The sequence below is a fragment of the Oncorhynchus kisutch genome, linkage group LG29, assembly GCF_002021735.2.
Source record: "Oncorhynchus kisutch isolate 150728-3 linkage group LG29, Okis_V2, whole genome shotgun sequence".
Lineage (NCBI taxonomy): Eukaryota > Metazoa > Chordata > Actinopteri > Salmoniformes > Salmonidae > Oncorhynchus > Oncorhynchus kisutch.
This window is the reverse complement of record NC_034202.2, coordinates 25,399,740-25,427,173: the sequence shown is the minus strand read 5'-3', so window position 1 is coordinate 25,427,173 and position 27,434 is coordinate 25,399,740. Positions and strand designations below refer to the sequence as shown.

The following is a 27,434-nucleotide window of genomic DNA, read 5'->3' as shown; positions in this document are numbered from 1 at the left end:
CAGCCACAGAGGTATTGACGACAGGGGGAGATAATAAAACTAATCAGATACTAGTAATCATTTTTCTATTTGGGTATTATTTTGTTACATTTGAGTATTTTTCCCAAACTGAAAAGTAGGGAGAATAACAGGGAAAAGCTCAAAAGTCACGCAATTCTAAACATTAGAAATAATTGAAGTTCAGAGAACTCAGTCAAGCAGCTCTACGGCTGGCCATACTTTCCTCCTGGCTACCCCAACCCCGGCCAACAGCCCCTGCCCCACAGCTACTTGCCCAAGCCTCCCCAGCTTCTCCTTCACCCAAATCCAGGTATCAGATGTTCTGAAAGAGCTGCAAAACCTGGACCCGTACAAATCAGCTGGGCTAGACAATCTGGACCCTCTATTTCTTAAATTATCAGCCGCCGTTGTTGCAACCCCTATTACTAGTCTGTTCAACCGCTCTATCGTATTGTCCGAGATGCCTAAAGATTGGAAAGCTGCCGCAGTCATCCCCCTCTTCAAAGGGGGTAACACTCTAGTCCCAAACTGTTAAAGACCTATATCCATCCTGCCCTGCATCTATAAAGTCTTCGAAACCAAATTAATAAACAGATCACTGACCATTTCGAATCCCACCGTACCTTCTCCGCTATGCAATCCAGTTTCCGAGGTGGTCACGGGTGCACCTCAACCACGCTCAAGGTACTAAACGATATCATAACTGCCATTGATAAAAGACAGTACTGTGCAGCCATCTTCATCGACCTGGCCAAGGCTTTCGACACTGTCAATCACCATATTCTTATCGGCAGAATCAATAGCCTTGGTTTCTCAAATGATTGCCTCGCCTGGTTCACCAACTACTTCGCAGACAGAGTTCAGTGTGTCAAATCAGAGGGCCTGTTGTCCGGACCTCTGGCACTCTCTATGGGGGTACCACAGGGTTCAATTCTCGGGCCGACTCTTTTCTGTATACAGTGGGACAAAAAAGTATTTAGTCAGCCACCAATTGTGCAAGTTCTCCCACTTAAAAAGATGAGGCCTGTAATTTTCATCATAGGTACACTTCAAGTATGACAGACAAAATGAGAAGAAAAAAAATCCAGAAAATATGGTTGCTGGTATTTTGGCCCATTCCTCCATGCAGATCTCCTCTAGAGCAGTGATATTTTGGGGCAGTTGCTGGGCAACACGGACTTTCAACTCCCTCCAAAGATTTTCTATGGGGTTGAGATCTGGAGACTGGCTAGGCCACTCCAGGACCTTGAAATGCTTCTTACGAAGCCACTCCTTCGTTGCCCGGGCGGTGTGTTTGGGATCATTGTCATGCTGAAAGACCCAGCCACGTATCATCTTCAATGTCCTTGCTGATGGAAGGAGGTTTTCACTCAAAATCTCACGATACATGGCCCCATTCATTCTTTCCTTTACACGGATCAGTCGTCCTGGTCCCTTTGCAGAAAAACAGCCCCAAAGCATGATGTTTCCACCCCCATGCTTCACAGTAGGTATGGTGTTCTTTGGATGCAACTCAGCGTTCTTTGCCCTCCAAACACGACGAGTTTAGTTTTTACCAAAAAGTTATATTTTGGTTTCATCTGACCATATGACATTCTCCCAATCCAATTGCTCTCTAGCAAACTTCAGATGGGCCTGGACATGTACAGGCTTAAGCAGGGGGACACGTCTGGCACTGCAGGATTTGAGTCCCTGGCGGCTTAGTGTGTTACTGATGGTAGGCTTTGTTACTTTGGTCCCAGCTCTCTGCAGGTCATTCACTAGGTCCCCCCGTGTGGTTCTGGGATTTTTGCTCACCGTTCTTGTGATAATTTTGACTCCACGGGGTGAGATCTTGCGTGGAGCCCCAGATCATCAGTGGTCTTGTATGTCTTCCATTTCCTAATAATTGCTCCCACAGTTGATTTCTTCAAACCAAGCTGCTTACCTATTGCAGATTCAGTCTTCCCAGCCTGGTGCAGGTCTACAATTTTGTTTCTGGTGTCCTTTGACAGCTCTTTGCTCTTGGCCATAGTGGAGTTTGGAGTGTGACTGTTTGAGGTTGTGGACAGGTGTCTTTTATACTGATAACAAGTTCAAACAGGTGCCATTAATACAGGTAACGAGTGGAGGACAGAGGAGCCTCTTAAAGAAGAAGTTACAGGACTGTGAGAGCCAGAAATCTTGCTTATTTGTAGGTGACCAAATACTTATTTTCCACCATAATTTGCAAATAAATTCATAAAGCATCCTACAATGTGATTTTCTGGATTTTTTCTCCTAATTTTGTCTGTCATAGTTGAAGTGTACCTATGATGAAAATTACAGGCCTCTCTCATCTTTTTAAGTCGGAGAACTTGCACAATTGGTGGCTGACTAAATACTTTTTTGCCCCACTGTATATCAATGATGTCGCTCTTGCTGCGGGTGATTCCCTGATCCACCTCTACGCAGACGACACCATTCTTTATACATCTGGCCCTTCTTTGGACACTGTGTTAACTAACCTCCAAATGAGCTTCAATGCCATACAACACTCCTTCCGTGGCCTCCAACTGCTCGTAAACGCTAGTAAAACCTGCCAGCCCGACTAGCATCACTACCCTGGACGGTTCTCACCTAGAATATGTGGACAACTACAAATACCAAGGTGTTTGGCTAGACTGTAAACTCTCCTTCCAGACTCATATTAAACATCTCCAATCCAAAATCAGCTTTATATTTCACAACAAAGCCTCCTTCACTCACACCACCAAACTTACCCTTAGTAAAACTGACTATCCTACCGATCCTCGACGATGTCATCTACAAAATAGCTTCCAATACTCTACTAAGCAAATTGGATGCAGTCTATAACAGTGCCATCCATTTTGTTACCAAAGCCCCTTATACCACCCACCACTGCGACCTGTATGCTTTAGTCGGTTGTCCCTCGCTACATATTCGTCGCCAGACCTTCTGGCTCCAGGTCATCTATAAGTCTATGCTAGGTAAAGCGCCGCCTTATCTCAGCTCACTGGTCACGATAACAACACCCACCCGTAGCACGCGCTCCAGCAGGTATATCTTACTGGTCATCCTCAAAGCCAACACCACTTTTGGCCACCTTTCCTTCCAGTTGTCTGCTGCCAGTGACTGGAACGAATTGCAAATTTTTTTTAGCTGAAACTGGAGACTTATATTTCCCTCACTAACTTTAAACATCAGCTATCTGAGCAGCTAACCGATCCCTGCAGCTGTTCATAGTCCATCTGTAAATAGCCCACCCAATCTACCTACCTCATCCCCATATTGTTTTTAAATGTACTTTTCTGCTATTTTGCACACCAGTATCTCTACTTGCACATCATCATCTGCTCATTTATCACTCCAGTGTTAATCTGCTAAATTGTAATTACTTCGCTACTATGGCCTATTTATTGCCTACCTCCTCACGCCATTTGCACACACTGTATATAGACTTTATTTTTTTCTATTGTGTTATTGATTGTATCACACTGCTTTGCTTTATCTTGGCCAGTTGTAAATGAGAACTTGTTCTCAACATGCTTACCTGGTTAAATAAAGGTGAAATAAAAATAAAATGCCTCCTTGATGGTATTTTGTGCATCATTTCAGTGACTGCAATTGAAATCATAAATTGAACAAGGAGTCACTGTGAAAGCATAAATAGGGCCAGTATCAAGCACCCCCAGAAAGGGAATCGAACAACACACTGTACAAAATCTTCTCTCTTCTTAAAAAAAAGAAAAGTTTATCTTCATGTGCTTTTGTTCTACCTTATGTTTTTAGTAAGCATTGATATTGATTATTGCATTTTGGGTTTAGAGCTTGCAAGAAAGACATTTTATTGTACTTGTGCACATGACATTAAAACTTAAAATTTGAAAATGGGCAGCCAGTTTAGCCCTGACAAAAATGCCAGTCAACTAAATTAATTATGACTGTATACTACACGTCTACAATAAAAAAAATGTTGACCGATTAATCAGAATGGCCGATTAATTAGGGCCAATTTCAAGTTCTCATAACAATCGGTAATCAGCATTTTTGGACACTGATCATGGCCAATTACATTGCACTCCATGAGGAGACTGCGTGGCAGGCTGACAACCTGTTATGCAGTGCAGCAAGGAGCAAAGGTAAGGTGCTAACTAGCATTTAACGTATCTTATAAAAAAACAATCAATCTTAACATAATCACTAGTTAACTACACATGGTTGATGATAGAGGTCGATCGATTTATCGGAATGGCCGATTAATTAGGACGGATTTTAAGTTTTCATAAGAATCCGAAATCGGTAATTTTGGACGCCGATTTAGCCTTTTTTTTTTACACCTTTATTTAATCTTTATTTAACTAGGCAAGTCAGTTAAGAACACATTCTTATTTTCAATGACGGCCTAGGAACGGTGGGTTAACTGACTTGTTCAGGGGCAGAACGACAGATTTTTACCTTGTCAGCTCAGGGATTAAATCTTGCAACCTTACGGTTAACTAGTCCAATGCTCTAACCACCTGCCTCACGAGGAGCCCACCTGTTACGCGAATGCAGTAAGAAGCTAGGGCGAGTTGCTAGCTAGCATTAAACTTAATCAATCATAATCACTAGTTATAACTACACATGGTTGATGATATTACTAGTTTATCTAGCGTGCCCTGCGTTGCATATCATAGATGCAGTGCGCATTCAGGAAAAAAGACTGTCAATTGCTCCATTGTGTACCTAACCATAAACACCAATGCCTTTCTTAAAATCAATACACAGAAGTATATATTTTAAACCTGCATATTTAGCTAAAAGAAATCCAGGTTAGCAGGCCATATTAACCAGGTGAAATTGTGTCACTTCTCTTGCGTTCATTGCACGCAGAGTCAGGGTATATGCAACAGTTTGGGCCGCCTGGCTCAATGTGAACTAATTTGCCAGAATTTTACGTAATTATGACATAACATTGAAGGTTGTGCAATGTAACAGGAATATTTAGACTGATGGATGCCACACGTTAGATAAAATACGGAACGGTTCCGTATTTCACTGAAAGAATAAAAGTCTCGTTTTCGAGATGATAGTTTCCGGATTCGACCATATTAATGACCTAAGGCTCGCATTTCTGTGTGTTATTATGTTATAATTAAGTCTATGATTTGATCGAGCAGTCTGACTGAGCGATGGTAAGCACCAGCAGGCTCATAAGCATTCATTCAAACAGCACTTTTGTGCGTTTTGCCAGCAGCTCTGCTGTTTATGACTTCAAGCCTATCAACTCCCGAGATTAGGCTGGTGTAACGGTGTGATGTGAAATGGCTAGCTAGTTAGCGGGGTGCGCGCTAATAGCGTTTCAAACGTCACTCGCTCTGAGACTTGGAGTAGTTGTTCCCCTTGCTCTGCATGGGTAACGCTGCTTCGAGGGTGGCTGTTGTCGTTGTGTTCCTGGTTCGAGCCCAGGTAGGAGCGAGGAGAGGTACGGAAGCTATACTGTTACACTGGCAATACTAAAGTGCCTATAAGAACATCCAATAGTCAAAGGTATATGAAATACAAATGGTATAGAGAGAAATAGTCCTATAATAACTACAACCTAAAACGTCTTACCTGGGAATATTGAAGACTCGTTAAAAGGAACCACCAGCTTTCATATGTTCTCATGTTCTGAGCAAGGAACTTAAACGTTAGCTTTTTTACATGGCACATATTGCACTTTTACTTTCTTCTCCAATACTTTATTTTTATATTATTTAAACCAAATTGAACATGTTTCATTATTTATTTGAGGCTAAATTGATTTTATTGATGTATTATATTAAGTTAAAATAAGTGTTCATTCAGTATTGTTGTAATTGTCATTATTACAAATAAATAAATAATAATAAAAAATAATATAAAAAAGAAATAAAATAAATCAATAAATGTTTAAAAAAAATACAAATAAAACAAAAATCGTCTCATTTAGCGGTATCGGCTTTTTTTGGTCCTCCAATAAATCGGTATCGGCGTTGAAAAATCATAATCGGTCCACCTCTACTTCAGACAGCATTATAAAAAAAGTATAACGTGTGCTTTACCTGATATGTAATAGGACTATACTATCTTAAAGTAAGTATCCAGTGTTTCCAGATATATATGAAATATGACCTATAATTAATTACAACATGAGTGAAATTGTTTAATCATGTTAAAAAGCAGCTTTTCCATGTTGAAATGGGGTGGGCGTACCTCAATAACAGAATTGTGAGGGTGTATACTGGTCATTAATAATATTAATGTGATAGACCAATGATTGGCAAGCTCATCCTCCTCAAAAAGATGACATCATCCTCTCCGAGGCAATAGCAAGCATTTCTGAAACGTCTTTTTAAGATACAAGTTTGAGGTGAGGATTTTGATTTTCCTCCAATTTATGCTTTGGACACAAATACGGGTACAGGATGAGTCAACAACATTATATGGGTATGAGTTAACAGAATATGAACAGAAAAGTTAGATTTTCAATGGACAGTTACTTCAAGACAGTTTAGGATGTTAAACAGAGACACTGCCAAACATGTCTAGTGTCTAGTAAATTAGATATTTAGAGGAAATGGACATGGTGATCTAAGACATCCACAATCTAAAGATAAAAGGCTGTCTAGTATCTAGAATCACACACACCTCGTTTAGATGGCATTGGTTTACATGAAATCAAACAATTTATAAATATACTTTGATATCCAATTACACTATTACACCTGCTAAAAATATTTATCTAGTGAAACTGCTTTTTACTACATATTCCAATGTAGTAATTTGGAAAACTGTTGACAAATGTCAAATGTCAAAACATTGACAAATGTTGAGTCACAGCTGACAGAGAAGAAAACACTGGGAAACAGCTGGTGAATCATTACGTAATGTAGACATGCAGTCTCCAAATCCAAATAAAATAAACTATTTTATTATAATATCTGAGCTTCATGAGTTTCTCCTCCCTATCTGTATAAGGGAGACAAAAACGTAAATAACTCGGCTTCAACAAGGGAAAAAAACGTAAACAATCACGGTCGCAAAAGTTCAATTCGTTCAGTTTGGTCCATCCTGCTGTCAAAACCGTTACATATAATGTTTGCGAATCACACTCTGCTTTACTTGAGACAATTGTATTTCTTTCGCTTTAAGAAGTCAACATCAATGAAAATGTATTAAAGAAAAATTTAATAACTCACCTCTTACACAAAGTAGAGACATGGCAAAAGTTTCTCTGACAATTCCTCTAGTTCAAAAATGCGCTCGGCACGGCAACATTACAAACAATGCCTCCAATCACTTTTTAAATTCTTCGCAGAATTTCCAGAGTTAGAGGTGGGCTTGAGATGCTGGAAATGGAAACATAAATGTTCGGCAGTGAGCAATAGGTGCCTGCCAAAGGCACGCCATGAAAAAAATAATTTGACTAACCTGACAGCACCGCGATAAGAGGGCGGTGCCGAAGTACTCTGTAATGACATCTAGCCCATCCATTGAGGGAGCATAATCTCTGAAAAGGGCGGACCATACAGAAGGTTCTGACCAATCGATGAAGAGAGACTGAAAACCACAGTTGAGGGAACAGGTGGTGACGCAGACTCCTAGATAGTGTCCTGCGCTGTAGATGTTTTGTTTGTAATTTTTGCAGACTCTCTTATCTAGAGAGCAATTAGGGTTAAGTGCCTTGCTCAAAGCCTGGAGTTGTTTTGTCCGCTACATTGCCAGTTGGTCTTCTTTCCTTTACAATCAGATTCAGATCCCTTGTAAAGTTTTATATTGTTTCCTTGGAATTCTAACATGTTGCCATGACATAGAAAGCTTTTGCCTGTAGACCTATATTAAAACATTATTGAATAGCCTATCACTGAAAATGTTAATTTAATTGCAAATTCAATCAATACTATTACTATTTATGTCTACACAAGCAGCCCAATTCTGATATTTTTTTTACACTTGTTGGTCTTTTGACCAATCACATCAGATCTTTCACATCAGATATTTTTCAGACTTGGGCTGCCTGTGTAAATTCAGCCTTAGAGTCGAACTGGTACCCCCTGTATATATTCTCGCTATTGTTATTTTACTGCTGGTCTTTAATTATTTGTTACTTTTATGTATTTTTGAGGTATTTTGCACAAAACTACATTTTTGGTTAAGGGCTTGTAAGTAAGCAATTCACTGTAAGGTCTACACCTGGTGTATTCGGCACGTGTGATAAATAACATTTGATTTGAAATAGTACTGGTAATTGAAAAAAGTAATTTATGCTCGATTTTTTTTCCAGACATTTGATTTTCTACATAGATATAAATGGATAGAATCAGCACCATTTCTGTTATTCGGTTAAATGTGTCGAGCAAGCATATGATAGACAACAACCCATGCTGAAAGAATAATTAAATAACTATAAACTACTAAGGATTGGAGTAATTTTGATTATGTCACAAGTAAATACTACAATATCACTGATGCATATTGTTAGACCTTTATTGTCCATTGACATGGAAATTATGAACCATTGTATACCGAACAAAAATATAAATGCAACATGCAACAATTTTACTAAGTTACAATCAATATAAGGAAATCAGTCAATTGAAATAATGTCATTATGCTCTAATCTATGGATTTCACTGGGGAGTCAGGCCCAGTTCATCAGAATGAGTTTTTCCCCACAAAAGGGCTTTATTACAGACAGCTGTCCGGGTGGCTGGTCTGACGATCCCACAGATGAAGAAGCCGGATTTGGATGTTCTGGGCTTGCGTGTTTACAGTTGGATGTACTACCAAATTCTCTAAAACGACATTGGAGGCAGTTTATGCTAGAGAAATGAACATTAAATTATCTGGCAACAGCTCTGGTGGACATTCCTACAGTCAGCGTGCTAATTGCACGCTCCCTCAAAACTTGAGACATGTGGCATTGTGTTGTGTGACAAAACTGCACATTTTAGAGTGGTGTTTTATTGTCCCCAGCACAAGGTGCACCAGTATAATGATCATGCTGTTTAATTAGCTTATTGATATACCATACCTGTCAGGTGGATGGATTATCATGGCAAAGGAGAAATGCTCACTAATGGGAATGTAAACAAATTTGTGCACAACATTTGAGACAAATAAGCTTTTTGTGTATGAAACATTTCTGGGATCTTTCATTTCATTTCAGCTCATGAAACATGGAACCAACACTTTACATGTTGCGTTTATATTTCTGTTCAGTATATTTTTCCCTTACATTAAAATACATACTTTACATCTCTAGGTGGCCAACACCTTTTCATTGTTGAGTCTGAATGATGTCATTATACCTAATGCAGCCATTAGGATCACCTTCAGCTTTGGTTGGGGTGGTTCATATATTGTTTGGTTGGGGTGATATTGTAGCAGCTGTGGTGGAATAGCAAGAGTAGGGGCTAGTGTGACATCGCTGGCAACAGGCGCCTGACTGGTCCACAAATCACCTTGCCACATAAATAACTACTCATTATTTGTAGATCAGTCAGTCACCATTTAACCACGATGCTCTCGAACACTGCCTAGGACATGAACCCATACCCAGCATTCTGGACTAGTCCCTAATATATTTTCCCAGTCATGGTGGCACCAGAAATGGTTTAGAAAAGCTGTAAGTGGCTTGGCTGCTACTAGTAGACAAAATATCACTAAATAACTCAACAGCCCCTCCCTGAGGCTTTTATGTGTAACATCCACTGTGGTGGAATTTAAAAAAATCATTTTTAACCTTTATTTAACTAGGCAAGATCAGTTAAGAACAAATTATTATCTTCAATGACGGCCTAGGAACAGTGGGTTAACTGCTTGTTCAGGGGCAGAACGACAGATTTGTACCTTGTCAGCTCGGGAGTTTGAACTTGCAACCTTCTGGTTACTAGTCCAACGCTCTAACCACTAGGCTACCCTGCCGCCCCAAATCATGATAAAGGATATTGTTTTTACTGAGATTTAATTTTCAAACTTTCAGTGACTGACTTTTGTATGTATATTTACTACAATGAACAATATGGAAAAATTAAAAATATGAAATCCCTGCTGTGTACACTTCCAAATCATTCAAACACAAGATTTATTATGATGAGATGTTACAATCTTCAGACAGTCACAAATCCTTTAATAGTGCCAGCATCATCATGAAATTATACATGGAAGGCCATTATTGGTCTTTTGGTTAGGATAGTGTATTGTCATTGTATATATACACATTTCCTATGTTATGTCAAACCTTCCTCATTCACAGATGACCCTTTCGATCTGGTATTGATGTGAAATGAAACATTGCACTTCCATAATGTATTTTTGATCTGAGGTAATTTTTGAAACTTTTTTGGTTACTACATGATTCCATACATGTTATTTCATAGTTTTGATGTCTTCACTGCTAATCTACAATGTAGAAAATAGTGAAAATAAAGAAAAACCGATGAATGAGTAGGTGTGTCCAAACTTTTGACCGACACTATATTTAAATCTGACCTTTGTTCCCTTCTCTGCTTGCTCTGAACCAGGGAGGATCTTAATGTCAGGGCACAAGCTCTCACTTACATGAACTAAAACATTCATGAGACTATGAACTAAAAAGGACAAATAATTGGACAACAGTCAAATCATTGCAACAGTACAGCACATAAAATAGATCATATCCTATTACCCGGGAGCTAATTCAGAAAGCCTTAAACCAGTCTAGCAGTTTACTATCATACCTACCACTGCAGTCCTTTGATCTGTTGATGCAAGAGAAGAGTATCAATACGACAGCTCGTGGATTTGCAATTGGAACATGTGTACGTACTGTGTACAATACCACTCATTCAAAATAAAACAATGTGTAAGTGACATGTATTGTCTCAAATGGGTTGATGTTTCCAGGCTGTTAAGCATTCCCAAAGTTTTTACATTCTTATCCTGCCCTTCTGTTTCTATGTCCTGCAGCATGTCCTTTGGGCCAGACAGAGGTGCTGAACAGGCACTCGTGGTTGTATGGCACAGCTTCTGGTTCTGTGCCTGACTCTGAGTGGTCTTGACATCATTCACTACTGGGCTGGTGGTGCAGGGTCCTCACTCTTCTCCATCGCCCACTCTGGGGTCACTGGGGTCACACATTCTATCTTTTTTGAGCTTTGCTTGGCCAGGCTGCCATAAATAGCCATAGCCTAAAGAGAAGGGAAAAATAGATACTGTTACTGTTCTGAAATAGGAAGAAGAGTGAGAGACAGGGGTGTGTTGAAAGGGAGGGACAGGGAAGATGGCCGGTGCAATCACACATAATTAAATAGCTTAAGAAACAGAGACAGACCTGTGTGACCATGCCACTCATGTCACCAGAGTTGGAGGGCAGCAGGATAGTGTTGGACTCTTTGGCTAGCTTGGAGAAAGCTGAGACGTACTGCTCAGCCACACTGAGGGAGGCTGCCGCGTTTCCATTCTGTCCAAAACATAATGACAGTTGGGTCAAGTGCCATTTAGACACAATACATCAACATGTACACACTTACATGAACACGATGAAGCAATCACAGCTACTTTACCTGCTCAGCTAGAGCCTCTGACAACAGCCGGATAGCCTTAGCCTTGGCCTCTGCTTTGGCTAAGACAGCATTGGCCTCACCTAGGTGAAGATAAAGATAAGAGTCATTCATCAGAAATGGTGAGAGAGACTAGAGTCCTGTCCAGGGGGTGTACTTGTACATCAAGCTTCCTTACATTAGAGAAACATTTGTCATTTACCCAGAGTGACTTACAGTCAGTGCATTCAACTAATTTTGATGAAGCAAACAGGAGCCGTTCGGGGCCTCCCGGGTGGTACAGTGGTCTAAGGGTTCGAGCCCAGGCTCTGTCGCAGCCGGCCGTGACTGGGAGGTCCATGGGGCGACGCACAATTGGCCTAGCGTCGTCCGGGTTAGGGAAGGTTTGGCCGGTAGGGATATCCTTGTCTCATCGCGCACTAGCGACTCCTGTGGCGGGCCAGGCGCAGTGCGCGCTGACCAGGTCACTAGGTGTACGGTGTTCCTCCGACACATTGGTGTGGCTGGCTTCCGGGTTGGATGCGCGCTGTGTTAAGAAGCAGTGCGGCTTGGTTGGGTTGTGTTTCGCAGGACGCATGACTCTTGACCTTCGTCTCTCCCGAGCCCGTACAGGAGATGTAGCGATGAGGCAAGACAGTAACTACTAACAATTAGTAGTTTCTCCCATTCTTCTCTGCAGATCTTCTCAAGCTCTGTCAGGTTGGAAGGGGAGCGTGGCTGCACAGCTTTTCTCAGGTCTCTCCAGAGATGTTTGATCGGTTTCAAGTCCGGTCTCTGGCTGGGCCACTCAAGGATTTGTCCAGAAGCCACTCCCTGTGGTGTCTTGGCTGTGTGCTTAGGGTCGTTGTTCTGTTGGAAGGTGAACCTTCACCCCAGTCTGAGGTCCTGAGCACTCTGGAGCAGTTTTTCATCAAGGCTCTCTCTGTACTTTGCTCTGTTCAGCTTTCCCTTGATCCTGACTAGTCTCCCAGTCCCTGCCGCTGAAAAACATCCCCACAGCATGATGCTGCCACTACCATGCTTCAACTTAGGGATGGTGCCAGGTTTCCTCCAGATGTGACGCTTGGCATTCAGGCTAAAGAGTTCAATCTTGGTTTCATCAGACCAGAGAATCTTGTTTCTCATGGTCAGAGTCCTTTACGTGCCTTTTGACAAACTCCAAGCGAGCTGTCATGTGCCTTTTACTGAGGAGTGGCGTTCGTCTGGCCACTCTACCATAAAGGCCTGATTGGTGGAGTGCTGCTGAGATGGTTGTCTTTCTGGAAGGTAGGGCAGCAGTACTCCCATCTCCACCTAGGAACTCTGGAGCTCTGTCAGAGCGACCATCGGGTTCTTGGTCACCTCCCTAACCAAGGCCCTTTCCCCCCAATTGCTCAGTTTGGCCAGTCCGCCGGGGTCTAGGAAGAGTCTTGGTGGTTCCAAACTTCTTCCATTTAAGTATGGAGGCCATTGTCTTCTTGGGGACCTTCTATACTGCAGACATTTTTTAGTACCCTTTCCCAGATCTGTGCTTTGACACAATTCTGTCTCAGAGCGCTACAGACAATTCCTTCAGCCTCATGGCTTGGTTTTTGTCAACTGTGGGAGCTTATATCAACAGGTGTGTGCCTTTCCAAATCATGTCCAATCAATTGAATTTACCACAGGTGGACTCCAATGAAGTTGTAGAAACATCTCAAGGATGATCTATGGAAACAAGGATGACCCTGAGTTCAATATCGAGTCTCATAGCAAAGGGTCTGAATACTTGAGTAAATATCTGTTTTTTATTTGTTATACGTTTTCAAAAATGACTTCAAACCTGTTTTCGCTTCGTCATTATGGGAAATTGTGTTGATGGGTTCTGACTACAAAACTTGAACAAAAAAAATTCACAGAGAGAGAGGGGAATGTAGAACGCTTACATTCTGTCAATATGTTATTTTTGGACATCAGGGATCCTATGGGGAGGAGTAAGGAATTTGGGGTCGAGGTCAGGTCAGAGGAAGAACAGATATCCCTAAGGTTCTGGATAGCAACAGAGGTGTATTTGTGAATGTGAATATGTTTGTCATTTGCAGCTGTATGACACAGTGGGTGAATAAACTTGGTTTGAGCTTTACTAAGCGTCCATGAGTTTCTTTTACTCTGTTTATTTGGAACCTAACAGTGTATAGATTTACATGTTTTTATTTAATCTATTTTATAATAAGGCTGTAACGTATCAAAATGTGCAAAAAGTAAAGTGGTCTGAATACTTTCTGAATGCACTGTATGTGTATCAACCTACCAGCTGCATTATTGATCTGTTCTGCTTTCTGTCCTTCCGAGGCCAGGATCTGAGCTTGCTTGCGACCCTCAGCAACATTGATGGCTGCTTCCTTGTGCCCTTCCGACTCCAGCACAGTGGCTCTCTTCTTACGCTCTGCCTCCACCTACACAATGAAAGGCAGTCAGAAAGAGTGTATAGATGTTCTATTTTAATTTGACCAGTTTCTCACAGCAGGAAAACAATCCTGTAGCAACAGGAAATGCGAATTATTATGTGGATTATAATTAATGGAAATTTTTGTGGGTTGATATTTTTTCGTAAGGGCAAATCAAGTCTGAAATTTGAAAGTTTAAAATTAAGATGTCCTTCAGCGATTGTTTTATACTTTTGCTGATGAAAAGCGATATCCCAAGCATAAATACAGTAAAGTACACACACTAAAATACTAATAAAATAGGTTGAGCAAAATAGTGTTCTATATTGCTCCGCTATTGTCACTCAAGAAATGGGGAGGCCGATGACATCATGAATCCCTAGCTGACCAACCCCTTGTATGCCGTACTTCTTGAAGTTTGCAGTTGTCTAAAAAACAACCCCCCCCCCATTGTGCTGTGTCATGATTTACCTGGACCACCTATTGAAATGTGATAAATGAGCTGAAAAGGAGACTCGAGTAGGACTTCAAAATACACTACAAGTTTGCATTTTCTGCAACAACAGAGTGATCAAATTAAGAGAGTACATCTGTACACATACAATACTGATAGGCTAAGATAAGCTCATGTTCAGCGATAATTTCAGGTTGAAGATATGTCTCCCAGTTTGTTGGCAGCAGGGCCAGCCACTCTCACCTGCATCTGCATGGACTCTTTGACACGAGGAGGAACATGTATATCCTTGATTTCATAACGAAGGCAACGGATTCCCCAAGCATCTGATGCCTGGTTTATGGAGTGGACTATGTTGGTATTTAGGGTCTCTCTTTCCTGAAGAAAGAAATACATAAAACAATAAGGTAATGAGGTAAATAAATACAAATTCACTCTGAAACACAATTTTGAGTCTCACCCTGAATACTTTGTCCAGGGTCAGTTTTCCTAACTCTGAGCGCATGGTGGTCTGAGCAAGTTGGGTGACAGCATACTCTGGGTCCTCAACTCCATAGCTGGCCTGGAAGGAAGTACATCTTGTTATCAACATCTAAAAACAAAGCAAAAACATTCAATGAACAATAACATCAAGACATCATGGTTTTCACCAACCTACCTTAAAAGGATCCAATATCCTAAGATAGAGGACTCCATCTATCTGTAGTGTCACATTATCTGTGGATGTAATCAGACATCAGTTAATCCAGAGCCGAGGACCAACTGACCACATTGCAGTGAAAATGACAGTGACAAACACAGTGATGTCACTCACCTAAAGAGACCGCAGACTGCTCTGGGACATCAATAACAATCTCTTTAAGACTTTGAACATAACGAATTTTGTCCAGGATTGGGATAAGGAAATTCAAGCCCTACAGAATATACAAAAGAGGACAAGATGCATAAAAATGATCAATTTGATATATATATATGTATATATATATACAGGATTTATACTGTGATATAGTGTGACAATATAATTAAGGGTGCAGATCACTGGCTAATTGCAGATCAATGGGTAAGTTACCGGCTCCAAGATGCGATGGAAGCGGCCCATCCTTTCCACAACCCAGGATTCTTGTTGTGGTACAAACAGAACCACAGTGTTCATGGGTAGACTGGATGCCCATCGCTGCTGGGCTTGTGTCGCCCACAACACTGGCAATGTGGGCACTGTCCTCTGGGAATGCTGGAGGGAAACAATAACAAACACCATCAGAGTGACACATTGTTGCATCATGACCAGAAAATTACTCCATGAGAGTTGAAACTTGAAAAGCTACATAATGATGGAGCTTGAAACCTCAGTGATTGGCTATGACCCTAAACATGATAGAAATTAGATATCTAAATAGTTTTTCATTCCTTGCTTGTTATTCACCGGTAGTTTCTACCATAGCCCGCTAGCTATCTACTGGTACTCTTTCTGGTTTCAATGCTAGTTAACATGATGGATATGAGTTGAATACCCAGGGTGCGTTCAGCAGGACACAACGTTTTGGAACATTCAGATACAAATATGCTGTGTAGAACAAACATGCATCTCTGACATGTTGAATAAGGTATAACGTCAGCTCTATTAATTCATGAAACGGAGGGCTGAGCACACACCCATCCACATCAACTGGGCTGTAGTGCAGCAGGTCGAGAGCTTCAAGTTCATCGTTACCCACATCACTAAGGAATTATCATGGTTCAAACACACTAACACAGTCGTGAAGAGGCCACGACAATGCTTCATCCCTCTCAGGAGGCTGAAAAGATTTGGCATGTGCCCTCATATCCTCAAAAAGAATACTAGAGCTGCCTCACTGCATCACCACTTGGTATGGCAATTGCTTGATTCCACCACAAGGCGCTACAGAGGGTAGCGCATATGGCCCAGTATATCTCAGAAAATGGTACCGATGCACCAAGTCTGGAACCAACAGGACCCTCAACAGCTTCTACTACCAAGACATAAGATTGCTAAATAGTTAGTTCGGGTAGCTATTGGTTAACTATCTGCTTTGATCCTTTTTCCACAAAAAGCCAATTTATGCTTAATACGAAAATGTGGTTGGAGGTTCCGTGTGGAAGGTGTGACGCAATTGCGAAGCTTCCAGAATCATGCAGAGGCCAAATTGAGCTTCTTACCCCATCACCTCCCAAATTTTGTAACAATGTGGCGGGCTCCATATAGCTCCGCAGTGACGGTAGGTGCAGGCGGGAGGTGCTATATAAACACAAAAGCACATCCTTGACAACAGCTCTGCTCAACAGCACTGCTCCGTGAAGCAGTATGAATGCCCAGACTTCTGCAGAGGCTGTGTCACCGTAAATGCTGCAGGCCAATACAGACGTCAGATTGCCCACCTGTGTGTAAACTGAAGATGGATGCCACAAACGTGTTGTCACTGCTAAAATATTGTTGGCTGCAACTGTTAAAAGACAGTTAAAACAGTGTACAGCAGTGACGGTCGGTGCCTTTTGAGGACAATTTTTATAGTTTATGATGAGGGAGGGCGATTTTCTTTTTCATGAGCATGGACTTATTTCTATAACAGCATGTTGGATGACTGTCATTCATATTCCATTCACGCAACATGTCAGTTCATGCTGCAAGAGCTCTGATAGGTTGGAGGACAGCCTCTGGAAATTGTCATAATTACTGTGTAAGTCAATGGAAGGGGGTGAGAACCATGAGCCTCAGTTTTGTATTGAAGTCAATGTACGGAAGCTAGCAGTGGCTGGCTACACCATGGTGCTATCCTACAGAGGGCTGTAGACCTTCATTGCAAAACATTGTAATTTAATCAATTATTTGGTGACATGTGAATCGATTTTGTATAGTTGTATCTAAAAAAGGATACATTTTTAAACGTTTAAATATTTGTATGAAATTCACTGATGTGGATGGTCCTCCGCTTCCTCCTCTGGTGCACAGCAAGTGTGTATTTTGAATTTCTGAAATGATTTTGACATATGAAAGTTGATGGATTGATGTTTCTAGAACCGTACTGCAATTGAGAATCGATTCACATTTAAATAGAGAATTTGGCTGTTTTGGATTCCAGAGCTGGCTCTTTTTGTCTAATATCGGGCTAGCAGCTAGCTAACTGGTTTAGCAAGCTAGCAAACTAACTGCATTGAAATACTCTGTGTTTTACCTTTAAAACAGCACCACCGGTCCGGCACAATGTTTGGAACATTTTCTTAACGTAATTGTTGGCTGATATGTATGTGGCTTAGTTTAAAAATGAATATCCTCTCGCGTGTGACACTCGGCCGACCCAGGAAACGAAAGTTACAACATTGAAGTGGTGCACTGGTTAAACACGTCCCCTTGTTGATATGGGAAACTGAACTCTGGCGATTATCTGTCCAGGTTACTGCAAAAAAATACATTATTCTAACTTTAAAACATATACATTGTGAATGTTTAATAAGTTCAACACGTTCTGATGTCTTTAAGCATGGTTGTGTAGGTTGACAACAACCTGAGTCCAAATTTCCCGCACTTTTCATATGTTGTAGTCGTTGATTTATATAAAATTGGTTGCAGTGCGCATGCCGGCATTGCAGCGAGGGTTACCGGGGTTACAGCGAGACCTGACCGTGTGGCGACATGCACTTCCGCGTGGCAATGTAATCATTAGCTGGAGTCCCAATGAAAATAAGAGGGGAGTATTATCGGATTGTGTGTACCCGAGAAGAAAAAACGGAACGCTAAAACAATCTACTGCATCTTGCCTATGCCGCTCTGTACCATCACTCATTCATATATCTTTATGTACATATTCTTTATCCCCTTACACTTGTGTGTGTATAAGACAGTAGTTTTGGAATTGTTAGTTAGATTACTTGTTGGTTATTACTGCATTGTCGGAACTAGAAGCACAAGCATTTCGCTACTCTCGCATTAACATCTGCTAACCATGTGTATGTGACAAATAACATTTGATTTGATTTTGAGGTCAGAAGTTAGTATGGCCAGTTAGCTACAGTAGCTAGCACTTGCAACTGATGAGCGGTAGTTATGGTAGTACTGATGAGGCCAAGAGTTTTTTACTTTGTGCTGGGCTCTAAATTACATCAAAACAAAAGCTGATGACCGAGGTAAAATTTGTTTATATTGGATATTCGGTTTTCTCACTTCAATAGCTATTGAACCAAGCATGCCATGACTATGAAGATGTTATATTCTGAATCAGGGGTGGATAGTGGAAAATCTACTGCTTATTTTGTTGTTGAAAATATTTATATATTTTCCATCGTTCAATCTTCAATAGCTCTTAGACAAAGTGTGCCATGACTATGACAATTATATATTCTGAATCGGGGGGTGATGGACAAAAATTATTATAATAACATTTTTAAAAATGTATTTGTCACATGTGCCGAATACAACTTTACTGTGAAATGCTTACTTACAAGCCGATAACCAACAATGAAGTTCAAGAAAGAGTTAAGAAAATATTTACTACATAAACTAAGGTGAGAAAAATGTAATTAAATCAAAAAGTAACACTAGAAAATTACATAACAACGAGGCTATATACAGGGGCGACCAGTACTGAGTCAATGTGCGCGTGGGTACAGGTTAGTTGAGTAAATATTTTCTTAACTATATTTCTTGAACTGCATTGTTGGATAAGGTAAGTAAGCATTTCACAGTAAGGTTGTATTAGGCACATGTGACAAATAAAATTTGATTGATCTGATGCACTCTGGACATGCTTTGGTAGTACTCAACCCGCTAACGACCATCAGTCCTTATGGCCTGGTACTTGGTGCTCAATTGTCCCTATAACCACTCTGGCATCAATGCAAATGGTATGGAAATCACATCAAACACATCATCAAAACAGTATGTGCTTTTAAAATTCACATCACTGTGATTGATCAATTTGAAGAAAGAAGTTCAACTGAAGGTTGAAACTGAGTGGAAAACATGGTCTTTGTGGATGTTGTTTCGAAGACTAGCACAACGAAATGGACAGCTCTTTCTAAAGTGATGATGAATTCAAAACACCTATATGCTTATTAGAGCTTATGCATAAGCATAGGCCTAATGTAAAACTCACCAAAAAAAGAAACGTCCCTTTTTCAGGACCCTGTCTTTCAATGATAATTTGTAAAAATCGAAATAACTTCACAGATCTTCATTGTAAAGGGTTTCAACACTGTTTCCCATTCTTGTTCAATGAACCATAAACAATTAATGAACAATTAATGAACATGCACTTGCGGACTGTAGGCAATTAACGTCACAGTTATGAAAACTTAGGACAATAAAGAGGCCTTTCTACTGACTCTGAAAAACGCCTAAAGATGGATGCTCCGGGTCCCTGCTCATCTGCGTGAACGTGCCTTAGGTATGCTGCAAGGAGGCATGAGGACTGCAGATGTGGCCAGGGCAATAAATTGCAATGTCCGTACTGTGAGACGCCTAAGACAGTGCTACAGGGAGACAGGACGGACAGCTGATCGTCCTCGCAGTGGCAGACCACGTGTAACAACACCTGCACAGTGTGGAAATCAGGTGCAGTCCATGAGGAGGAGATGCACTGCAGTACTTAATGCAGCTGGTGGCCACACCAGATACTGACTGTTACTTTTGATTTTGACCCCCCTTTGTTCAGGGACACATTATTCCATTTGTGTTAGTCACATGTCTGTGGAACTTGTTCAGTTTATGTCTCAGTTGTTGAATCTCGCTTTGTTCATACAAATATTTTCACATTTAAAGTTTGCTGAAAATAAACGCAGTTGACAGTGAGAGGAAGTTTCTTTTTTTGCTGAGTTTATACGTTTTTTTTTAAATACCTGAATTTGACACATTCAAATTTACATTTATATTGCATTAGTAATTGATTTTCAATAGTCAAGTAATAGGGAATTTTAAATGATAGGCTCACATATTACCTTTAGCTACAGAATATCTCCCACTGTGAGTTTCCATCTCCTTCATTCCTTTTTCCACTGTGCAGAGAGAGGGTCTGTCAGCAGTATAATTAAATATGTTTCTTTGTGAAAACATATTACTATCGATGTTCTTGAACAGATTTCACTTCGCTTCCCAAGTTAAGCACTGGGTAGTTGCAGGAAGTGTTGGAGAGCCCATGGCATACAGAGATAGGGCGGAATATCACCTGTCGGTGAGTAGCCTTACACGACATGAGTGAACAACGTAATGGCGGGAAAGTGACCTCCATTCGCTATTCCAGTGCATACCGGATGACATGTCTTTTTTGTCTTGCCCCTTTACTTGCCCATTTGATAATGGCTCATTCTAGACCCCCCCCCCCAAAAAAATAAAAATAAATGATGGAAAAAGTACTAAATTGTCATACTTGAGTAAAAGGAAATATACCTTAAATATACTTTTTTTTTTTTTATATACTACTTGAGTAAAAGTCTAAAAGTATTTGGTTTTAAATATACTTAAGTATCAAAAGTAAAAGTATAAACCAATTCAAAGTCCTTAATAAGCAAACCAGACTGAACAATTGGTATTTATTTTTTATTGCTCGACAGCCAGGGGCACACTCCAACACTCAGACATAATTTACAAAAGAAGCATTGGTGTTTACTGAGTCTGCCAGATCAGAGGCAGTAGGGATGGCCAGGGATGTTTTCTTGATAAGTTTGTGAATTGGACCATTTTCCTGTCAAAATGTAACAAGTACTTTTGGTTGTCAGGGAAAATGTATGGAATTAAAAAGTACATTTTATTTATGAATCTAGTGAAGTGAAGTGAAAGTTGTCCAAAATATAAATAGTAAAGTACAGATGCCCCAAAAACAACTTAACTAGTACTTTAAAGTATTTTGGCTTAAAAAGTTACACCTTTGCTAATTTTTGATATTAGTAAAGACAGGATTCAATTGAGAATAGTCTGATTGGTGAAAATATGATCACTTGATGAGAGAACAGTGTGTGCAGCCTGAAGCAAGGTAGAGAGCAAGCTCTTTTTTCTTTTTTAATGACTTTCTAAAATCATCATTAGCCTATAGTCGCATCATGCAGACCATATATATTTTAATTTCTAAAATGTGTGTCTTTCACTACTAAAATTGTTACATAACTCAATCTAGGATATACAGTGGCAAGAAAAGTATGTGAACCGTTTGGAATTATCTGGATTTCTGCATAAATTGATCATCAAATTTGATATGATCTTCATCTAAGTCACAACAATAGACAAACAGGGTGCTTAAACTAATAAGACACAAATTATTGTATTTTCTTGTCTATATTGTATATATAATTTAAACATTCACAGTGTAGGTTGGGGAAAGTATGTGAACCCGAAGGCTAATTGGAGTCGGCTAACCTGGAGTCGAATCAATGAGACGAGATTAGAGATGTTGGTTAGAGCTGCCTTGCCCTATAAAAAAACACTCACAAAATATGAGTTTGCTATTCACAAGAAGCATTGCCTGATGTAAACCATGCCTCGAACAAAAGAGATCTCAGAAGACCTAAGATTAAGAATGGTTGACTTGCATAAAGCTAGAACGGGTTACAAACGTATCTCTAAAAGCCTTGATGTTCATCATTCCGCGGTAAGACAAATGGTCTATAAATGGAGAAAGTTCAGCATTGTTGCTACTCTCCCTAGGAGAATGCTCAATGAGGTTAAGAAGAATCCTAGAGTGTCAGCTAAAGACTTACAGAAATCTCTGGAACATGTTAACATCTCTGTTGACCAGTCTACGATACGTAAAACACTAAACAAGAATGGTGTTCATGGGAGGACACCATGGAAGGAGCCACTGTTGTCCAAAAAAACCCATTGCTGCATGTCTGAAGTTTGCAAAAGTGCACCTGGATGTTCCAAAGCGCTACTGACAAAATATTCTGTGGACAAAGGAAACTAAAGTTGAGTTGTTTGGAAGGAACACAACACTGTGTGGAGAAAAAAAGGCACAGCTCACCAACATCAAAACCTTGTCCCAACTGTAAAGTATGGTGGAGGGAGTCATAGTTTGGGGCTGCCTCATGAATTTCCAAGTTTATCTAGACATTTTGCAGGAGAATGTTAGGCTATCTGTCCACCAATTGAAGCTCAACAGAAGTTGGTTGACGCAACAGGACAACGACCCAGAACACAGAAGTAAATCAGCAGAAGAAAATACGCCTTCTGGAGTGGTCCAGTCAGAGTCCTGACCTCAACCTGATTTGAGATGCTGTGGCATGACCTCGAGAGCAGTTCACACCAGACATCCCAAGAATATTATTGAACTGAAACAGTTTCGTAAAGAGGAATGGTCCAAAATTCCTCCTGAACGTTGTGCAGGTCTGATCTGCAACTACAGAAAACGTTTGGTTGAGGTTATTGCTGCCAAAGGAGGGTCAAGCAGTTATTAAATCCAAGGGTTCACATACTTTTCCCACCCCGCAAGTGTAATGTTTACATGGTGTGTTCAATAAAGACATGAAAACGTATAATTGTTTGTGTGTTATTAGTTTAAGCAGACTGTCTATTGTTGTGACTTAAAATATGATATTATCTTCACCTATGACCAATTTATGCAGAAATCCAGGTAATTCCAAAGGGTTCACATACTTTTTCTTGCCACTGTAGTACCTGTTTAAATTGATCTCTTTTACACAGCCACTTTTATTTTATACAGCGAAGTTCAATTATAATATAAAATAATGGCATGGGACGTAAGCATATCTTGTCTAATAAATGAACAACTCTACAGCCTTATGGCAGGGTGCATAGCCAGATAACATACAGTACATTTGGCTAACTCATATTCTGTTCTTCTGAAATACATTTTCTTAAAATAAATAATGCATTTATTGTGATGGTGTATATTAAATAGATGTATTATACTTTTCCAAATGTAAATGTTCCAAAGGCACACATCAGCGGCATGGGGGCCTGGAGATGCTAAATGTGTTTGTTAATTAGTCTACCTGTCGATTACCTGTCGATTACCTTGAGACCAGCAGTCTTTTGCATGACAATAACCAGCTGACAAAATGTAATGTCTGGCATTGATTTTTCCACGTTGAATGACCTTTGTCTTGTCTCTATCTCCCTGTAGAGTGATTCTAAGGTGGTGCCCCAGACAGATCTGGTACCTACCCTTGCCCTGCTCCTGGGCATACCCATCCCCTACAGCAGTGTGGGCAGGTCCTGCTGCCTCGGTTCCCTGCAGACAGCCAGATAGGGGGTGCACCAGCAGGTCTCAGCCAGGCGGGGGCGCTGTGGATCAATGCCAAACAGGTAATCACAGAGCATTAATCATGCCAGATACATTCATGTGCTGTATATTGAATATTACAGTTTACTGCACGTCTCTGCACATATTTGAACCATGAATAGCCAAAGACATCGAGTGTCTGTCTCTCAGCTGCATACAGACTTCTCCCGCCGCCTCCTCTGAGTACCTCACCACTGTCAATGATGGCCACTCTCCCACCCCAGAGCTAGTGACCTCCCTGCAACTGTACCTGACCTCTGTTCGGGACACCTGCCGAGCCACATGGGCATGCTTCGACCCAGCCAAGATGGCTGTCGGCATAGCTTTCCTGGCATGTTCCTACGTGGTATGATGTCCTCTGTGCTGGTGAGGGAGAGTGATCTGCTGAGGGTCCCTTTGGTGGCAGCCACTGGGGTAGGGGTGTGTATAGCTGCAGGTCAGCTGTTTACACAGGGCTATGCTGAGGGGTCCTGGTGCCTAGCGGCTGTAGCCCTCTCCTCTGAGGTACTGCTGCTCTGGAGAGCCTGACTGGGCCAGCAAGACTGCTGAGGGTGGAGAGGTGGCCCCAAGGAGTGACTGACTGACCCTGCCTCGCTTCTTATTAACCCCTCCCCTCCTGGTGCTCCTCCTGCGCTATGACTCCCTGCTCTCTGACAGCTATGTAATAGCAGAGGGCTGTGTGGTCACCTTTCTGCTTTTCTCCTTGAGCCTCTGTCTCCTTCCATCTCACCTGGGATGGCTATGACCCCCTGGCCTGCCTGGGGGTGTTTTTAGGCTCTCTCTCCCACTCCTTTCATGGCTGTCAGGAGGAGCAGGGCTCCTGCCATCCCTTCCTGTTCCCCTCCCGCCTGTCACAGGTGCAGGACAGCTGTCTGAAGAACCTGATCTACATCCTGTCTCTGGGCTCCTGGATCTACAGTAACTGCTGTGGCGCTGCAGCAACCTGAACAGTCCTGGTGGTACGGTGTTCACGGCGTGCTGGATCCTGCCCCGGCTGTCGGTCTGTTTTGGGCTTCAGTGGGCTATGGCTGAAACCCCGGAGGACAGCTTTAGGAACCTGGTTGAGCTGATCAGCCTGGTCCAGCGGGCCCTCCTCAGGGCTGCCTTCTCTCTGCTGGGCTTAGGGCTAGCCTTGCTCTGGCTGGACCCTCTTCACCGTATTCATCAAGACCAGGGTACCAGCCCCTGTCCAAGGCCCTGGATCAAATCCCCTCCCACCCCGCTACAGGGCCAGCACAGGCATCAGCCCCCAGGCAGAGCTGCACCACCTCCTCTCCCCCGCTCTACCAGCGCATGCACTGCTCTCTGGAGGAACCAGCCAGGCAGGCCAAATATATTTTATATTTGAGATTCTTCAAATAGCCACCCTTTGCCTTGATGACAGCTTTGCACACTCCTGGCATTCTCAAAGGAGTTCCCACATATGCTGAGCACTTGTTGGCTGCTTTTCCTTCACTCTGGGGTCCGACTCATCCCAACCCATATCAATTGGGTTGAGGTCGGGGGATTGTGGAGGCCACGTCATCTGATGCAGCACTCCATCACTCTCTTTCTTAGTCAAATAGCCCCTAACAAGCCCGGAGGTGTGTTGGGTCATTGTCCTGTTGAAAAACAAATGATAGTCCCACTAAGCACAAACCAGATGGCATGGCTTATCGCTGCACAATGCTGTGGTAGCCATGCTGGTTATGTGTAGATTGAATTCTAAATAAATCACAGACATATATTGATCATGAATATGAAGCTCAGTTTTTGCTGACGTGTCTGTATGTTTGCGCGTGTGCAATGGCTTGGCCACTGGTGTGTGCGGGGGATGAGAAGGAAGAGGAGGCAGTGGGGAGGAAGGCGAGGACAATGCTATCATGGAGATGAGACTGACAGAGAGTCCCCAGCAGTTCAGCTCTGCCCTTCTTCAGCTAGCAACATGCTACCTATTCATTAATGGGGCACATATAAACAAACACAGACACACCCCTGCGATTGACTCAGGACCTCCTCTCCTCTCTTCTCTGATCTTTGCATCAGTCTGTGCAACTGGTATCTAATGGTGTGGAAGATTTTTGCACTCAAGTGCCAATTCACATGAACCACAGTATATGTTTTTAGTGTCCTTCCTTCCTGCTCTGTGTGATAGATCATGCTCTCAAAAGGAGTCGTGCGTATTCTATACCATGTTATTAATCATCACGTCTTCTCTGCCATTTTATTAAGCATTATTTATTTTCAAAAAATCTCTAAATTTGCAGGTTGATGTTCGAGGCCTAAGGGTTCCCGGAGCAGTGTCTTTGTTCTGGTGGAGGTGACCCGCGTGATGAGAGTCGACATGGCAGTGGGCCGTTGGTTTAAGAGACTCTTCCTTGACACGTCTAGGTAGCGCTGCTCATGCTCCTGCTCTGTTGCAACTGACCAGGGCTCACTCTAAGGTTCTCTACACTGTACATCCCTATCTGGTTCTAGGGGCGAGGCAAGGGGAGACACGAGGATGGACATAGGTGATCTGGGGAAGTCTCCATAAGGACAGCCATAAAGATCTGGAGAACGCGAGATGTTATGTTTGGGTGACTCCATACTCAAAATGATGAACTCTAAAACTATTGAACTACATCTGTAAAATTGGGAAAGGTCCAAACTTTACTTGCCAATGTATTGCCTATCGGGAGAACAGATATCGAGGATGTTTGCAGAGTGGATGGGAAAGGGACCTATGAGACCCACAATGCACACTCTTGCACATACTCAGTTAGGTGAGATGTGTCTAAAGGAAATGAGTGGGTAATGTGCAAAAGCAATGATTGAATCCATCCCTGCAACGTGCATTATGTCTGTCATCTCAATTGTCTGCTGAAGGAAATGATCAATTCTTATCTTGTGTTTCTATAATTGTTTAGTTTTTTAAACAATCGATATGCAGCACCAAAGATAATACGACAATGTTTTACTGCAACAGCAATAACTTTCTTACTTAATCTCTAATAAACAGTTTAATTCATAACAATGTTTTCTAATCACAAATATACAGTAGTCTTACATGGGCCAGTAATACACCTTTCCCTGGGACAGGTGTCCAGCTTTAATGAATGCCTTGTGTGAGGTGTTGGATGAAAACATTTAAATAATAATGATCCAGGACATAAGCATTGCATGTTTATTTCTTTCTCTGTGGTAGATGCAGTGTGCTCTAGGTTACTGGACAAAGACATGTTACATTTCTCAGCTGTAGTCTAAAATGCATGAAAATGAAATCTGAGCTAAGGTTAAATTAGCCCTATGCCATAGAGCTGCCTTGCTCAAGTGAATGATTTATGTCTTCTTCTCATGGTGGCAGGTAGTGGGTACTATATACAGTTGAAGTCGGAAGTTTACATACACCTTAGCCAAATATATTTAAATTCAGTTTTTCACAATTCCTGACATTTAATCCTAGTAAAAATTCCCTGTCTTAGGTCAGTTAGGATCACCACTTTATTTAAAAAATGTGAAATGTCAGAATAATAGTAGAGAATTATTTCCACTTTTATTTCTTTCATCACATTCCCAGTGGGTCAGAAGTTTACATACACTCAATTAGTATTTGGTAGCATTGCCTTTAAATTGTTTATCTTAGGTCAAACATTTCGGGTAGCCTTCCAAAAGCCTCCCACAGTAAGTTGGGTGAATTTTGGCCCATTCCTCCTGACAGAGCTGGTGTAACTGAGTCAGGTTTCTAGGCCTCCTTGCTCGCACACTCGTTTTCAATAGGGTTGAGGTCACGGCTTTGTGATGGTCACTCCAATACCTTGACATTGCTGTCCTTAAGCCATTT

The 27,434-nt window shown here is 41.5% G+C and overlaps 2 protein-coding genes and 1 pseudogene across 4 annotated transcripts in view; 1 reads left to right on the top strand and 2 right to left on the bottom strand.

Moving 5' to 3' along the window:
- LOC109874011 (protein unc-13 homolog B-like) overlaps positions 1–7,402 on the bottom strand; it is a 124,731-nt gene extending 117,329 nt beyond the window's left edge. The window contains exon 1 of one of the 3 annotated variants that reach the window (XM_031809139.1): positions 7,185–7,402. In XM_031809139.1, coding sequence (XP_031664999.1) covers positions 7,185–7,206 — 22 coding nt within the window. In that variant the 5' untranslated portion in view covers positions 7,207–7,402. The remainder of the gene's footprint in view (positions 1–7,184) is intronic. The other 2 variants (XM_031809138.1, XM_020465747.2) reach the window with 2 other exon arrangements.
- A 2,651-nt stretch (positions 7,403–10,053) lies between these two features.
- LOC109874196 (stomatin-like protein 2, mitochondrial) lies at positions 10,054–17,777 on the bottom strand. Its single transcript, XM_020466012.2, has 10 exons — positions 17,579–17,777; positions 15,457–15,618; positions 15,202–15,301; positions 15,046–15,104; positions 14,848–14,949; positions 14,631–14,765; positions 13,798–13,942; positions 11,532–11,611; positions 11,300–11,428; positions 10,054–11,156 (listed from the first exon to the last, which is right to left on the bottom strand). The coding sequence occupies exons 1-10, from the start codon at positions 17,618–17,620 to the stop codon at positions 11,037–11,039; spliced, it is 1,074 nt and encodes a 357-aa protein (XP_020321601.1). The 5' UTR covers positions 17,621–17,777; the 3' UTR covers positions 10,054–11,036.
- Positions 17,778–23,080: 5,303 nt separating this feature from the next.
- On the top strand, positions 23,081–24,579 carry LOC109873620 (uncharacterized; annotated as a pseudogene).
- The last annotated feature ends 2,855 nt before the right edge of the window (positions 24,580–27,434 follow it).